This window comes from Ovis aries, chromosome 1 (genome assembly GCF_016772045.2).
Source record: "Ovis aries strain OAR_USU_Benz2616 breed Rambouillet chromosome 1, ARS-UI_Ramb_v3.0, whole genome shotgun sequence".
Classification (NCBI taxonomy): Eukaryota; Metazoa; Chordata; class Mammalia; order Artiodactyla; family Bovidae; genus Ovis; species Ovis aries.
Window position 1 is genome coordinate 191,764,483 of NC_056054.1, and position 18,413 is coordinate 191,782,895.

The 18,413-nt window shown below is 35.5% G+C and overlaps 1 protein-coding gene across 1 annotated transcript in view; it reads right to left on the reverse strand.

The window, feature by feature from the left end:
- Positions 1 to 18,413, reverse strand: part of UBXN7 (UBX domain protein 7) — a 57,025-nt gene that overhangs the window by 8,650 nt on the left and 29,962 nt on the right. The window contains exons 4-10 of the mRNA XM_004003007.4: positions 15,173 to 15,238; positions 13,554 to 13,666; positions 8,224 to 8,370; positions 6,797 to 6,887; positions 6,022 to 6,149; positions 1,125 to 1,518; positions 928 to 1,007 (exon numbers count right to left, since the gene is read on the reverse strand). Coding sequence (XP_004003056.1) covers positions 928 to 1,007; positions 1,125 to 1,518; positions 6,022 to 6,149; positions 6,797 to 6,887; positions 8,224 to 8,370; positions 13,554 to 13,666; positions 15,173 to 15,238 — 1,019 coding nt within the window. The remainder of the gene's footprint in view (positions 1 to 927; positions 1,008 to 1,124; positions 1,519 to 6,021; positions 6,150 to 6,796; positions 6,888 to 8,223; positions 8,371 to 13,553; positions 13,667 to 15,172; positions 15,239 to 18,413) is intronic.

Here is an 18,413-nt window from a genome sequence, read left to right on the forward strand (position 1 = left end):
GTCAGTTGTGCACTGAATCCTTTCTTGCCTTCTCTTGCCATGCCACCACCACAAACTATTCTTTTACATGTATCTTCAACATCTTTTCTACAGATGCTTCCCATCAGACTTAAACATGCTTAGTCTCTCCTTCAATCATCTTTTTCCCTGATTGCTGCTCACTCCTCACTCTAGATTCAAAACCAATCTTCTCAAAAAAGTGGTCTATACTTGTATTCATTGTTTCATCTCCCATTCCTTTCCAATTACTAGACTAGGAGACATTCTAGGTATTAACACCAGAGGCTAGAGCCTGCCTGCATTCATCACAGTCTTTAAGAGTCTAATTATTTTCAGCCACAGCAATGGCCAGGTATAAACACTTGACCCAAGGAGGATTCATTCATAGGCTAATCTAAACAAGTCAGATTCATTCTCTTTTCCAGGAGTTGAAAAACACAAAAGAAAGGCTTATCAGCTATGGACTCTAGAGGAAAAGCTCTCAATACATCCCTATTACGGATTATGTACAGGCTGTTTTCCAAACAGTCATCAGAATACAGAGAGAAGAATGGTATGAAGCAGAGAATCACAAGTGGGAAACTCAACAGGCCCCACAAGAGAAACACACAGAAAATAGTCATGGTTCTTAACTACTAGGAAATCCAGGAGGCCCTCTACAGTCTTTAAACAAACTTCACTCCTTTTCCAGGTAGTAATTTCAGTTGGGTTTCTATTTCAAGCAGCTATGGAACAGAGAAGCCTTGACTAGAACAGACTATGCAAGATGCCCAAGATAAGGTGGGGAGGAAATAAAGCAGTGAGAATTAAACATTCACCACAATGAAGTTTCCAGTTAGAGACCAAACCAACACCCATATCAAAGAATCATCAAGCAAATTACACCAAGTAGTTTTTCTGCTTCAAGTAAAATTAGATATAACTTACTAGTAGTTTAGCTTGCTCTGGAAGAGTGATTTGTTCCCTTTTTCCATCTGGATACCGCAACATCAGCTGTGCTTTTGGTCCTAAAGAAAGGGTTAAAAAATATATATATAGCTGTGTGACAGAACACTAATTTAAACAAATAATTCTCTTCAGTAATATTAAAGTTTTAAGTAAAGGAAGTTTAAAATGTGACCCACCATTTACATCAATGCCCTCTACTATTCCATCTGATTTTTCAGGTGACATCTCCAATATTTCTGAATCCATGACTGGCAATCCTTGGTGGTTTGTGGCTGTTCCAGGCTCAGTTCTGGCAGGGGGCTCAGTCATTGACCTTCTGTTCTCCTCTTTTCTATGCCCCAAATCTTTGTGGGGAGACTTTCTAGACTTGGCAAGATTCTCTATCTCCTCCTCTTCATCAGAGCCACAAACAGATATGAACTCCTCACTGCCAGAAAAAAGTTCAGATTCAGATTCTTCATCTGAGCGGCTATCCTGTTTTGTCTGTGTGGAATCAAAATGTGTCTCTTGTAAGGAGGCTCTGATGGCAGCTTCTAGCTGACTGTCTTCACTTGCATCTATAAGGCTCTCCTGTAAGATGCAGTCATACAACATAGGTAGAAAGAAAAAGAAAACAGTTAAACCAAAAAAATAATCAAGTCAAATAGGGCATGGGAAATCAAACAGTCAGCTTGCCATTATTATTGTCTGCTGGATATATCTCTTCTACTAAATTTTAAGCTATTTGAGGGCAACAACTTTGTCTTAAACAGCCAAGTTGGAATGCCATTTTAAACACAAAAATAAAAACTGTCACACCATCTGGCACAATGATTGCAAGCACAGGACTTGGCAGGATGTGGGGTGGGGGAAATCAAAGTGAATAAAATCAAGAAAACAACTTATTCCTTGCCCAGAAGGAATTAAGGTTTTAAATATAAAAGTCAAAACATTAGTCTTTAACATGACTAAGCACAAAGAAAGATGTCTATCTTGCTCACTAACCAGCACTGCTTTGGCACACAGAAGGCTATCAGTAAATAAATAACTTAGTAATGATCATTTTACAAAAAAATCTAACAGTCAGACCTTTAACATTCAAACAAAACAAAATACTGTATAAAAAATGTGAAAAAACAACTACATTTTTCCAAACTTAATTTCAGTGAAGGTTCTGATTGTGACCGACCACGAAAAGCGACTTTCAACAGTCCTCCCCGTGGAAAAGTCCTACTGTCACAGATTTCACTAAACTTGTTGAGTCGCAAAACAGGCATTACTAGAGTGAATCCAAACTATACAAAAAGATTTTTTATGGTAGTCAAAAGCTGAACACTGGATATTTTATGATATAAAGGAACTACAGTTAATTTTCTGCAGATGTGTTAGGGATACTGTGATTATTTCTAAAAATAAAAAGAATCTTTTATCTTTTAAAAATACATGCCAAAGAATTAATAATAAATAAAACAATGAATCCTGAGATTTGCTTCAAAGGACGGGGTATAGCTGAAACAAGACTCACCACAAGTTGTTAATGACTGAAATTAGTTAATGGACACACAGAAGCTCAATAAACTCCTTCTGTTCTAAAATTTTCCACAATAAAAAGTTCAGGTTGCTAACAAAAAACTAAAGGAGTTTCAATTTGGCTTACCCTACCTGCCAATAACATAAAAAAATATTTTTTAAAAATTTTAAGGCAACTTAAGGCTAATTTGGGGCTTCCCTGGTGGCTCAGAGGTTAAAGTGTCTGCCTGGAATGCAGGAGACCCGGGTTCGATCCCTGGGTTGGAAAGATCCTCTGGAGAAGGAAATGGCAACCCACTCCAGTACTCTTGCCTGGAGAATCCCATGGAGGGAGGAGCCTGGTAGGCTACAGTCCATGGGGTCGCAAAGAGTCGGACAAGACTGAGCAACTTTACTTACTTACTTAAGGCTAATTTAGCACCAAAAAATATATGTAAATTGGACTTTCCTGGTGGCTTAGAGGGTAAAGCATCTGCCTGCAATGCAGGAGACCTGGGTTCGATTCCTGGGTTGGGAAGATCCCCTGGAGAAGTAAATGGCACCCCACTCCAGTACTCTTGCCTGGAAAATCCCATGGACGGAGGAGCCTGGAAGGCTGCAGTCCATGGGGTCACTGGGGGGTGGACACGACTGAGCGACTTCACTTTCACTTTTCACTTTCAAGCATTGGAGAAGGAAATGGCAACCCACTCCAGTGTTCTTGCCTGGAGAATCCCAGGGATGGGGAAGCCTGGTGGGCTGCCGTCTATGGGGTTGCACAGAGTTGGACACTGAAGAGACTTAGTCCACGCGTCACAAAGAGTCGGACATGACTGAGCGAGCTCACTTTCACTCACTTTCACTAAGGCTAATTTAGCACCAAGTATATATATATAAATAAATTAAAAGGCAAGTAGATGTACCCATGTGACCAGCAATGGCTTAAGTGAACTGTAGGTTTAAAATAATGATATTACACAGCATGCAGCTTGATTTTAAAGACTGCCACCGTAGTAGATACTGCTGGCTTCCTATTCAACATTTATTCTCCTCTGATTCCTAACTTACAAGATCCTACTTCTATTTAACTTTGTACTTGAGGCAGATAATATGGTTTTCTTTTTTAGTGAACTCCATTGGTTGGTTGTCTAACATTAAACCAACTTTGTATTCCTGAGCTAAAACCCACTTGGTCAGGATGCACTGCTTTTTTATAAACTGCTTAGTTAGAATACACTGCTTTTTTATAAATCAGACTCATTTATGAAAATTTTGTTAAGAATTTTTGTATCCCTGTTAATAAGGGTTATTGGTTTAATTTCTTTGTCTTTTGTTTTCCTTGTAAAACAAAGCTCAGTTTTTGGTTTTGGTTTTGATATCAAGTTAATGCTGGCCTCACAATGAACTAGGCAGTATTTCTTCCCCTTTGGTTTCCTGGAAGAGTTTGTGTAGAATTAGCATTATTTCTTCCTTAAAAATTAAAGACATTTACCAGGGAAGCCACCTGGGTATAGTTTTCTTTGTGGAAGTTTTAAACTACAAATTCAATTTAATTGATAGATATATTAATAGGACTATTCAGGTATCTGTTTTGCCTTTAATGAGCTTTAGCAGGTTGTGTCTTCTTAGGAATCTGTCCTTTTTACCTAAAGGGTCAAGTATTTGACATAAAGTTATTCACTGTATTACTTATTATTTCTTCAATAACTGTAATATCTATATGGATGGCTCCTCTCCCAATCCTGTAATTGGTAATTTGTGGCTTTTTTCCCCTGACCATCTGACTAGAGGCTTACCAATTTTATTGACTTTCTAAAAAACAAGCTTCTGGTTTCATTTAATTTTTTCTTTTGTTTTCTAAGTTACTGGTTGATCTTTGTTCTTTCCCCTTTTCTTTCTGCATAGTTTGGGTTTGATTTAATTTTTTTCTGTGTGGGTCCTTTTTCATTTCATTTAAGATAGAAACTTAAGTCATTAATTTGAGGCTTTCTTTTTTAATACAGGCACTTAGTTATTTACTTTCTCTGTAAGTGATGCTTTAGTTCCATTCCACAATTTTTTTTTAGCTGCAAGGGAAACTGGTAAATGGAGTTTTTTAGTGGGGCATGCTTCCTTTTATAGACATAACTAGCATCTTTGCTTCCTTATTAAAAGGTACCTCAACGGTCTCCAAGCAACTGTGTCCAGCAAAAATAAGCAGAATTCTTTATCTGTGGCTGTTTATCTTCGTAATAAAGATATTACCTCTTTTCTCCTTGTCCATTAGACTGTGATATTGGGAGCACAGCATCTATACCATAATCATGAGGACAAAAGCCAAGACTAAGGATGGAAGTGGGGGGGAAAAAACGAGAAACAACCTGGTTCCTTGATGACATCCACAGCAGTAAAGTCCTAGATTGCTTCCCTCTGAACTTCTTATTGAGAAAAGATGTCTTCCTTGTTTAAGCTATTATGTGTTGCAGTTTCTCTTGTACAGAGTTGATCAGAATTTAAGTCAGAGAATTATTTAGTTCAGAAGTGGGGGTCTGAGGTACTAGTCACCTAAATAAGCCCTATGTAACTGTCCAATTTTATGGCCCCACTCTTTTCCCTACCAAGTTCCTTAACTTTTATAAGACATCTGGTGAAATATTAAACCAAATTTATGTTGTAATTCAGCAACTCGAAAGCTCAGGCTCTGGATTTTGACAATTTCAGCCTATGATTGCAAAAGATGAGAAAACCCTCTCAGCGAAGTCACAGAAACTTCCTCGATTTTTTAATGTCTTAAAAAAGAATTCTACTTAAGTAAAATTCATGAGTAATGGAGGAGGAAAAATGAATTCTATACAAACCCTTGGCAAGTATTCATAGCCTCTCCTTAAATGTGCACTTTACTTTCAGTAATAATTTAAGGAACTGTTTCATTACTGCATGGTACTAGACTACTAAAGTCAGATTCTCTATAATTAATTCCATCCTCACTGCCATCAAACCCAAATAGTTCCTATAATCAATGAAAGATTCCCACAACTTTGAAGGTCTCTTACTTAAAACTAATTTTGCTATCAATTATCAAGTAGGTCTGCCTAGTAATAGCATATTATAGAACTAAATATAGAAATAATCTTTGGGTGGGCCTGAGAGCTAGGGCCTAAAGCTATGTAATCAGAAATAATGCCCAACTACACCATGAGAGATGTTCTAGCAAAAATATCATTTCTGCTGCTGCTCAGACATGGATTCCAACAGTCCAAACAGTACTGCCTCTCAAAACGTGGGTTTCTCTGTTACTGGGCTCACAGGTTGAGCTGCCCTGCTCAGTGTTACACATTCACATTGTTCAGTTCTAAATCCAGGCCTTAGGTCCCATGCCTGACCCTGGCGGCAAGTGAGAGTGGAAATATGAATCTTGCAATTTCACTGAGAAGAAAGAACCCTTATGCGGGAAACTATCAAAATGTAAGATGCTGTACAGCCACATATTTTAACTGTCTGCCACTTACATTATTATCTTTACCATCTTAACCTCAAACATTTTACACAAGGCACTGCTATACAATTATATTTAATTGCCCATCACCACCTCTCAGTCATACTTACTGAACGGGCACATTTTTTGGGGGGACTGCTAGAAAGTCCATCCAATTGCCCATGTTCTCCCAGAAATCCCGTTACTTGGTCCAAGAAAGAAGATACATCTAACTGGTGCCACTCTACAAGCTTCTGACCTAAAGATTAAAAACCAGGATATAGAAATATAATAAAACCAACATCCTTTCTGAATTCTCACTAAGTATTTCTTTCAGCATACCACAATTAAAATTTACTGGGAACATATCCCCACCCATCACCACTTAAGTTACAGTGTCTTCATAACCTAGAAGATACATTAATTATAACGAACCTAAGAGATTCCCAGCCTTCATGACAGAACAACTACGTTATCTGCTGGTATCATTTATTGCTATTTAGGAAGAAGAGATTCAGACAAAGCAATATATATACAAAACTCAATCAATTAATAATGAAATTAGCTCTACCCTCTGCTTCTCTGGTGGGATTACAATGAGTATCTGAACAGTCTTAAATAAATGACCTAAGGGGATCCTTAAAAATGATAAGATAAACCGTTATTCTTTGAAAGAACAGAACTGCAAATTTAAAATAGTACCATCTCCCAAAGTTGTTTCCTAACAAACTCCCTAAATACACACATCAATAGATTTTTAAGTAATTCAGAGGCACATGAACAAGAACCTTTCATATACATTACTACAGACAATCTTGAAACTGGACCCAAGATAAAATTGAAGATTATTTAGGTAATTGAAAGATACACGATAGGTTAAAGGCCGTAAGCTGAAATACACCTTACCTGTCCGTGGATCCAAGATGGAAACATAGGGGAAATCCCCTAGCTTATAAAACTGTATGTATCTCTGACCTTCCTCACTGTCGTGATAGACCTGTTAAGTCATTATACATATTAAAAAAAAAAATCAGCCTCTTAAAAAAGTACCTTGTTATATACCAACAGCTATTAATTCTCCAAAAACACCTTTGGCATATTAGGCTCTCATTGCCTACAGAGAAAATGAAGGTCACCTAATGTGAACTCTTCACTTCCTGCCTTCAGAGTCACTTCTGACCCTTACAGAAATACAGCAATCCATCCTTCCTCCTTGACCCAGTTCTTCCTTTTCAAGTCACCTGTCCATCTATGTCACTTCTGATTCTCAACTACACATATCTTAATAAATCACAATATGTTAAGATTATCAACTCAAGTGCCCAGCATACCTCTAGGCAAACAGATGCTCAATCAATAGTTGCTGAATAAAAGGTTACTGTTCAGAAAAAAACTTACTGAATTCAGGGGCCTGTAAAGAATGAACTGGCAAATTACTAACATTAACAGCATATCTTAGAGTGGGGAAAAAATTAATTCAGAAGTTTTTATTTTTTATAAAAATTTTTTTTGCTGCATTGCACAGCATGCAGGATCTTAATTCCCTGACCAGAGATTGAATCCGTGCTAGAACAAGATCACCTACTGTTAGCATGGTAATTTATATAAAAAGAAACCAGAGCCAGAAAGACTAAGTGACAAATTTAAGGACATACAGTTAAAGATTACCAAACTCAAGCTAAAATCAACATATTAAACAAAAGTTTCTCAATTCCTTCAAATCTTCTACATCTGCACTATCAATTATAGTAGCCCCCAGAACATGCGCTACTGAAGCATTTGAAATGTGACTAATCCTAACTGCTATACTATAAATGTAAAATACATACTAGATCCTGAAAACTTAACACCCCCCCAAAAAAACAAACCCACAACCCAAATGCCTCAATCAATATTTTAACATTAGTTTTATATCACAGATACTGATTTTTAAAATATATTAAAATCAATTACCTGTTTCTTTTGACTTTTAAAAATGTGGCTACAATAAAATTTTAATCATATTACATTTCTGTTAAACAGTACAGCTATACACTCTTATCAAGATGGTTAAAAAATGATGTTAAAATTCTTCTGAAGTATGCGTACTATATGGTTATATGGCTTGGTTCTTTTTTTTTTTGGCTTGCTTCCGTTTTTTCCTCCTTCCCTTCACTGATGCTCTAATTTTCTTTTGTCTTTACTATCTTACCCATTATGGGTGGCTTTATGTTTTCATATGTAATAATTCAATTCAGCTGGTTTTTTTTTTAGCTTATAACCTACTTCCTCCTCCTAGACACCACATACTACCAAAGTAAAATGCTATAAAATGTTTGATTAACTCTCCCCACCTGCCAGAAAATGAAATGTTCCCGGATAATATTCTTCACAGCTTCGTTGCTCCATACATCACGGTTGAGGCACTGGCATGCAAAGTCTTGTACATTTTGAATGTTTATCATCAGCCACTTATTTTGCATTTGGCCACACTCTTTGGCCTGTAAGAATAAAGTTACATAACAATTATTAGAAAGTTTCTACTTGGTAACAGGTGTGTTTCAGAATTCAGAAGTTATCTTCTTTCCATGTAAATACTAAGTTTTTTTGCTCAAGTATGACACCTAGAGTTTTCTGTGTATAAACATTAATTACATTTTTGCTTATATATACATGTATATACATTATACAGTCCATTTGCAAGCATTTTTCTAATTTAAATGAACTGTTTTCCTTTTATCCATTGTTATTTATTAGAGTGGCTGCATTTTATTGCACTGGTAAACATGTAAACCTCTTCACCTGAAAAAGATTCCACAAACAAGGGTACGATTCTATTGTGCTTTCTCTACTAATCCCTATCCAAAAATATACCTCTTCTTTTTAATAACTGTAACCAGTATGTGTGTATTAGTTTGTTATTTTTTTCAACATCATTTTACATACATTTCCAAATATCATATTCATCTCAATTATTAGGCACATGGCATTTTATAGATTCACTCTATGAATCTTTGACTAGAAGCTGCTGAGGATTTTTTCTCTCAGGGTTGTTTTCCTAGGTGTGTGTTTAAAAACTGAAACTACAGATGAAAGGATGTTTCAGAATGATCTCCAAAAGACTCTCCAATTTACAGCACAAGTATCAGTTATGAGTGTGTACTTTTTTTTCCCTTACATTGCCTTATCACAACATTGATCTAAGAAATATTACTGAACTGGAAAAGGATGGAAGAAAAGCAAATGAGCAAAAGCTACCTCAAACCCTCTTATAGAAACAATGACATGGAAGTCATAGCTTTTAAATGATTTTGTCAGAGAAACAATATATTTTTTCCCCAAATCAGTGTGACATGGGAAAGTCTTAAGAATCAGCTAAAACTCAGATTAATAATAACTGAAGAACATGTATCATTTCGGAGGTATTGGAAAACGTAAGACTATCTTCTGTTTAATAAGCAGGTTTACACAATCTTAAAAAATTGTTATTCTCCTTTTCTATACACATCTTCCAGAGAAAATAATTTTATAATATTCATTACTGATTCCAAAGGTGAAAATCTAAGTTCTAAAAGGAAGTAGCTTTATAATGAGCCAGAAAGCTACAATTAACCGGTCAAAAGCTTATTTTTAAGTATATAAAATCTAATAACTCCTTGCTTCTAGGAAGTGATAGTATTCCACTTAATCCCTTGCCTATAGCAAGCATGTGGATTTAAAAAATGGGTGGTAAGTGAGTAATTATACTGCTTTAACTGAAGAAAAGTATTTGAGAAGAAAGAAAAAACATTCTAGAGGGACAGACTAAATAGTACACATCCCTATAAGGTAAATTTACTAAGTCTGCCTTAACTGCAACACTGACCAAAAAAAAACCCCAAAAAACAAACAAAAAAACCCCACGTAACACTGAAAAATTTTTAAAAGGCAGAGTTCAAAAACAATGAGAGCTATCTGCTACTGTTTTTAAAAATTCATCTATTCACAGTCATGCTTTCATTCATTCAAATTCATTCATTCAACAGACATTTGAGTATCTACCATGTTTCAGGTAGAGCTATAGATGCTGGAGTTATAGCAGTTACCAAACCAAAAAATCCCTTCCTGCACAAAGCTTACAATGGGAGAAGCCTTATATAAGCAAAAGCAACTGAAAGATGTTAAGAAATTACTTTTAATGCAAATCAAAAATCAAAACTACAATGAGGTGTCACCTCACACCAGTCAGGATGGCCATCAATAAATAAATCTACAAAAAACAAATGCTGGAGAGGCTGTAAGGGAACCCTCCTACACTGTTGGAAAAGTACGTAAAGAGGATATAGAGGAAAACTTAATCTATTTCAATAAATATATATGCATAAAGTTGAAAACAAAATATACTAAAATATGCACTATACTTTCTTATGGAAATGGAAACTATTATTTTTCCTTGTTGCTTTTTTTTGGCTGTGCCTCATGGCATATGGAATCTTAGTTCCCCAAGCAGGGATCAAACCCACACCTACACTGGCAGTGCAGTCCTAACCACTGGACCACCAGGGAAGTCCCTCCTTGTTGGTTTTTAATTTTTCTCTAAATTTTGCTTAATTTGAATAAAAATATAAGCTATGTATAAAGTTTATCTAGAAAAACTTTATCTTATGTATTTTGTTACTGAGTCAGTTCTTTACATTTTAATTAAAATATTTTAATTTGCATTTATAGCAAGCACTTTGGAAATTAAAGTACTTTTAGAAGAACCAACTGGATGTCCAACTGAATGGCAATTTTACAAATAAATATGCATTTGTTATGAAAACAAGAAATACTTTATGGAAATTGTTCTGATTCTTTCTGTACAATATACTCTAGATTATACCACTAGATAATTTATGGAGGGCAATTGTGTGCCAGATACCCTTCTATGCACCATGGACACAGAACAGTAAATAAAACAAAATCCCTGTATTCATGCTAAAGGGGAAAGAAGAAACTTACATGCTAAGAGGGAAAGAGGAAAACATAAGAAATATTTCCTTCCCCAGGTCAGATAACTCACCCTAAGTGCCTTGTTCACTCAACTCCAGCTACATGAATTTCCTTGGCTATACCAAAAATATGCCTGAACTCTTTCCAACACTAGTATCTTTACACTTAACTGTTTTTCTACTCTTCCCTAAGATCCTTCTATGGTTTACATTCTCTCACTTTGTCCCCAAACACGAGTCCTCTCTCTCCTTCCCTTACTCTATTTTATACTTTCTCCCAGCAACTACTGTAACCTGAAATTTTTGTGTGTCAAACATACATAAAACATATATATATACTAAATATGTTATATAGATATTGTTTTTGGTTTTTGTTTAGTCTGTTTCTCCCTACAGATTATAAACTTTTTGATGTCAAAGGACTTCGTATAATTTGTTCACCACTACCTTCCTATGGCAGAAGCTGCTTACAGATAACAAATACCCATTTTTCCCTTCACCTTAGTAACAGAATTTCCAACTTTCAGCTAAGCATCTTAATTTCCTAGTATCCTTTGCAACTAGGTGTAGCCACATTGCTAAGTTCTGATCAATGGAATGTGAGAAGTGATGTGTGTGACTTCTAAGTTGTTCCTTTAAATGGAAAAGGTGTACCCTTCTCAGTCACTTCCCTCCTTCATGCTAACTGAAAAGCAAAGATGGTGGTTAGCCACCTTGCATCATGCAGACAAGGGCAAGCAAGGCCTAAGGAACAGCAGAAGAGGACAGGAAAAGCTGCATCCCTAGTAAATTCATAGAGTAGAACCATCCTAAAAGCATGGACCTCTATCTTGTTTAAGCTATTGTTTCATTCCTGGTCTCTCTCACATGGAGTTAAATCTTTATTCCAATAAATATAATAGCCATCCCCTAGAACAAGGCCTTACAATAGGAGGCCTTGTTAAATACTGAATGAACTTCACAGGCATGAGGCAGAACCCTTGAACATGGTCCACCTCTAGTTACACTAAGAAACAACAAAGTCTAGTTTCTAAACTTGTAAAACTGTAGCTCAGATCTACATCTAATCCAAACCTATGGGTCCTGCCTGAGCAACCAAAGAAAGTGAAAGTCACTTGGTCGTGTTCGAATCTTTGCAACCTCATCATTCCTTTAATTTTTAACATTCATCTCTCTTAAGTTTCAGCAACTTAATTTTGCATATTGCTTCTCTAATTTTTATAAAACTAATGGATATATCATTAATCATAATGAAATGCCTACTTTTTCTGGGAATATTTATATCATTTAAAGAGTTGTAAATGATAAAGTTGAGTATTATCAGTGAAAAAATACAGTTGAAAACATAGGTCACAAAATACAAAGAATAAAAGGTGATACAACAAATTGAAAAAACTCCAGATGACAATATTGAAAGATTCACATCTTCCCTTAATGAACAAGCAGCAGACTAACTGCTTTTTATGAGGCCAAAGTGTCCAAATTAAGTCAAGTTCAGAGTTACTTCACTAAGCCCCTGAGCAACACAGAAGCTAATGAAAATAGAAAGCACATCAAAACAAACTCAGATCCTTTTTCTTTCTTACATATTATCTTATTCTCCATTAATGGTTATTAGAAAGGATAGGCAGTTGCCATGTTAAAGATCATGAGCGAAAGATGAAGAAAACTGGAGACATCTAACCTGACATTTTTGAGCTGATAACCTGACATCAGACTCCCTGAACTTTATTTACACAACAAAAAGAAACACATCTGATCAAACCTCCATTATTTGGATTTTGTTACATGCAGCCAAACACCTTCAGGTTTTATAATTCAGAAAATTAAAGAATGCAGAAAGCAGTAGCTTATAATAAATTTCTTAACCTAAATATTTCACTTAGGCTAGTGTAAGTGTTACGTTAAAGGGCAAAATGTTTTTAAAAACACAATCATAATTCACTTCCAAATATGTAGCTACTAATGTCATTTTTGTAGTTAAGTGTTTGCCCTACTTTATCCTAATAGACTTACCTGAAATTTAAGTGATACACAGCTATAGAAATGCTCTTCTGATTCAACAGAGCATTAACACGCCAGTCAACACACAAAATCAAGCTGTTTGAACACCCACAGAAGAATATTTAAAATCCCAACTAAACTCTTTCATTTAACAAACATCATGTTCCTATTAAACGCTAGAGACTGGATCAAAAGGATTACCATAATAAAAAGAAACATGGTTCCCCTGCCCTCATTGAGCTTATAATTTAGCAGACAATCAAATAAACCTGCTCCAGAAGGTTTTCCTTTGGTTTCAGCTAAATTAAAACCAAGAACTGAAGGAGAACATATTTTGCAACTAGAGATACTCTTTTCAAACATACCTGGATCCTTATAAAAATGAGTAAAAGGTAACTATAAACAATTCACAAATGGCCAAAACACACAGAGACTATTCCCAATAGTAGTCAAAGACATATAAACTTTAAAAGATTAAAAAAATAAATTAAAAAAAATGGCAGATTCTAAAATGATGCCACACAATAAAGTGATTTTATTAGGTAATATCATATACTGGTGGTAGAAACATAAATCAATGTAACTTTCTAGATATCTCATTAAGACACTAATTTCTCTATATGTTGAAAACTTTTTTTTGCTCTTAGAAAAATGCCACTAAAAACTGCAAAAGGATTCACAGGTTGGGTTTAGAATCTCCAACAACTTACTGTTTCAAAACTGCCTTTATGCATCAAATCAATGGGTGGCCGGAACAGATCTGCAAGGGTAGTTAGTTTCTTATCTATTGCTCCTCCATTTCTTAATTCCTGTTCTTGCCGAACTGCAACACAGGAGGATAAGAAAGTTTCAATTAGCCATAAAACTCATGAAATCTCCCAATTAAGAAAATATATCAATTGTAAGAACTAATGAACAATGTGCTTGATCTCAAATGCAAAGATCTAAGGCTGACTCTGAAAAATAATACAAAGTGAGTTGGGGGGAAAGTCTTAAGACTTGGTGCTCTCTATCCAAAGGTAGGGATAAAGGCAAAAATTATCTAAGAGTCACTATTCAAAATATTTCCTTCACATACTCAAACTGAACTTAAGCATACAAGAAAACTTTCATCTCCATTTATCTAATTCTGAAAGTCACCTTAATTTATCTAGCTACATTCCAGCTGTTTCTAGCAAAATTCCCAATCTTGAAAGATTCTGCCAGTGAGAGACAATGACTACCGCTGTCATCTGCTCCTGGGAGCGCACAGGATTCCCTGGATGCCTTATGTCAGTCTGGATTCCACTCTCTCAAGTTATAAGACCTATATGAGCTTCAATGAACTCATTATAAATAATTACAAACTCAAATATGGTCCAAAAGTTCCTCACATATTCTCTAAACATATCTGTCCTTTTCTTTAGGGTTCCATTACTAAATCAGTACTAAATCCACTAAAAGTAGATGGTCAAGATTCTCGTTCTGATTTATTCCACAGAAAGACATAAACCTATTTCAAACAGCTGTAGCCAAAATGTTAATAGTGGTTGCGTGGGGTATTATGGCTTTTTCTTCTATTTTTCAATCCCTATAATAATCATTTTCATTGTAGTCGTTCCTTTAACTGACATATATCAGGTTCCTGAGGAAAATCAGTTTTTATTTTATTATAGTCAGCATTTAACTGCTCATTCAGAAATGGGTTGTTTGTAAATTATTAGATTTCTAATATTATATCCACCTCTCTTATTCTTCTATAATCAAGTAGGTTAGAATTTAGAATAATTCAGCTCAAGGGAGTGGAGAAGGACATGGTAACCCACTCCAGTACTCCTGCCTGGAAAATCCCATGGATGGAGGGGCCTGGTAGGCTACAGTCCATGGGGTTGTGAAGAGTCAGACATGACTGAGCGACTTCACTCTCACTTTTCACTTGCACACACTGAAGAGGAAATGGCAACCCACTCCAGTATTCTTGCCTGGAGAATCCCAGGGACAGAAGAGCCTGGTGGGCTGCCATCTGCGGAGTTGCACAGAGTTGGACACAACTGAAGCAACTTAGCAGCAGCAGCAGCAAGGGGGAGTTAATAACAATCACAGACTGAATTCATAATTTACTTTTTTAAATAAGATGAATCCTCAAAGTTATTAGGCCTAATATTAATCATTTTTTTCAATAAAACAATTATATAAAACAAACCAGGATCTTGACCTGAAGGGGAGTGTATGGGTGCTTTTCCACCTTGGTTTTATCTGCGGGAGACGGGGAGGGAGAGAAAGACAAGAATGGAGGCGGAGAGAAGAAGGAAGAGAAAAGGAGATGATAAACTAATCCATAGATACCTACTAGTTTCAGTTTGAAAATCCCGGAAACCATCAAATATTGAACGTGCAGGCCGTCGTCTTTTAGGAGCTTTAGGAGAAAAAAACAGAATTGACACAAAAGCTTAAACATTAATTTTTTAACAATTCTAAAATATCTTTAAGAATTTCTTATTTTAAGACACTCAGATTGATAATAGTGTCCTCTTCCAAAAAATAAAATATTTTTAAAACCTTCAAGTCATTCATACATACTTAACGTAACCATCTTCAGACCAACATTTTGTTATATAAAAAAGAAAATTAAGGTCCAGTCAAGGACTTGGCCAAATTTATGTAAAAAGACAGGAAGAAAGATTGTGAACATGATTCCACATGGAGATGAATCTTACACATGCTCCAAATACCAAATTCAGGTTATTTTAAAGGATCTGCTTACCCTTTAGTACAATACTTGAGTAAATTTTAAACCATAATATTTAAGAACTACTTCTTAGTAAGTGGCACACATGTAGAATTATAAACACCAAAAAAACAATTTTAGAGTGTAAATTTTTCCTATAATTACAGATAAATAAATAGAACCAATATCTTCTTATACTATTGAATAGGGTCTACTACCCAATTCTTAAGTATTGTACAGATAAAGTTTCAAAAGCAATCATCAAAATATTATCTTCCTGTATGTTCTTAAACCTAAAAAATTTACCAGGTCTTAAATGGGAAAAGAATCTGAAAAAGGATAGATACATGTATATTATGTGTAACTGAATCACTTTATTGTACACCGAAAACTAACACACAACTGTAAATCAACTATAATATAAAACTTTTTTTTAATTACCAGGTCTTTATATACATTAAATAAGGACATTTAATGATTCTTTCAATATGAGTGACAGTTATTAAGTTGGCTTATGGCAAGCCCAGAAAGCATGTAACTAGAACAATACTCTGTAAGAAATGATGATTAGATAGTAAGATCAGATAGAAACTATTAAAGTCCCCCAATCCCATCTTCAAAGCATCCTTCACAACAGCCTGCATTTTCCATTATATAGGGTAATTTTTTAAGAACTACTGAGTAAAAAGCAAAACAGAAAAATAACAAAAAAATGCAGAACCACATGCTAAAAAATTACTTATTTGTTTAAAGCATTATCTGTCAGTATATCATTTGGAAGATTCCCCTGGAGAAGGGCAAGGCAACCCACTCCAGTACTCTTTTTTTTTTTTTAATTTAAATTTATTTTAACTGGAGGCTAATTACAATATTGTATTGGTTTTGCCATACATCAACATGAATCCACCACGGGTGTACACGTGTTCCCCATCCTGAACCCCCCTCCCTCCTCCCTCCCCATACCATCCCTCTGGGTCATCCCAGTGCACCAGCCCCGAGCATCCTGTATCCCGCATCAAACCTGCACTGGTGATTCGTTTCATATATGGTATTATATGTTTCAATGCCATTCTCCCAAATCATCCCACCCTCTCCCTCTCCCACAGGGCCCAAAAGACTGTTCTATATATCTGTGTCTCTTTTGCTGTCTCGCATACAGGGTTACCATTACCATCTTTCTAAATTCCATATATATGTGTTAGTATACTGTATTGGTGTTTTTCTTTCTGGCTTACTTCACTCTGTATAATCGGCTTCAGTTTCATCCACCTCATTAGAACTGACTCAAATGTATTCTTTTTAATGGCTGAGTAATACTCCATTGTGTATATGTACCACAGCTTTCTTATCCATTCATCTGCTGATGGACATCTAGACTGCTTCCATGTCCTGGCTATTATAAACAGTGCTGCGATGAACATTGGGGTACACGTGTTTCTTTTAATTCTGGTTTCCTCGGTGTGTATGCCCAGCAGTGGGATTGCTGGGTCATAAGGCAGTTCTATTTCCAGTTTTTTAAGGGATCGCCACACTGTTCTCCATAGTGGCTGTACTAGTTTGCATTCCCACCAACAGTGTAAGAGGGTTCCCCTTTCTCCACATCTTCTTGTAGACTTTTGGATTGCAGCCATTCTGACTGGTGTGAAATGGTACCTCATTGTGGTTTTGATTTGCATTTCTCTGATAATAAGTGATGTTGAGCATCTTTTCATGTGTTCGTTAGCCATCTGTATGTCTTCTTTGGAGAAATGTCTATTTAGTTCTTTGGACCATTTTTTGATTGGGTCATTTATTTTTCTGGAATTGAGCTGCAGGAGTTGCTTGTATATTTTTGAGATTAGTTGTTTGTCAGTTGCTTCATTTGCTATTATTTTCTCCTATTCCGAAGGCTCTCTTTTCGCCTTGCTTATAGTTTCCTTTGTTGTGCAGAAGCTTTTTAATTTTAATTAGGTCCCATTTATTTTTGCTTTTATTTCCAATATTCTGGGAGGTGGGTCATAGAGGATCCTGCTGTGATTTATGTTGGAGAGTATTCTCCCTATGTTCTCCTCTAACAGTTTTAGTTTCTGGTCTTTCGTTTAGATCTTTAATCCATCTTGCCACTCTAGTATTCTTACCTGGAGAATCCCATGGACAGAGGAGCCTGGTGGGCTACAGTCCATGGGGTCCCAAAGAGTTGGACACAAACTGAAGCGATTTAGCACATATCATTTATGCACATATGCATATCAGTATTTACACTAAAGAATCACAATATCATCTCTAGGAAAAGGAATTTGGTAAAAATGAGAGGCTACTATATTTTAACTTTGCTTTGAATTTCAAATTTAACCTGAATTTTACATATAAATTGTTTTATTTTATTGAATAAATTATACAAATTTATTTTAAATTTTATTAAACTTATAAAATTTAAATATTGCATTATTTCTCTCTCCCTCTCTTTATATAGAAGAAGCAAGAAATATTCTTTTCAATCTTGGAACTATTTTTATTTGAGAGTTCCTATCTTAAATATGTTTCTAGCAGTAATAATTTCTCAATGATTTCTTAAAACTCATTATCAAGTACTATTTACCCATAACAATTAAGAAAGTTTTAACCAATTGTTAACCATAATAAGAATTATCTTCGGGTGAGACACAGAACAGCTGCTTAAGAAAGCATATTATTATTAGAGAGGTAGTACATAATATATAAAAGGTAGTTTTTTTCTATTTTGAAATTACCAGTGGCAGGCCAATCAACATTCTATGTTCTTTACACATATACATATTCACTCCCCCAACCCTGCCTCCAATTTAGCCCTTCTCAATCTCCTAGAGATTCATCTAGGTCCTTACTGCTAGCTTTCCAACTGCCC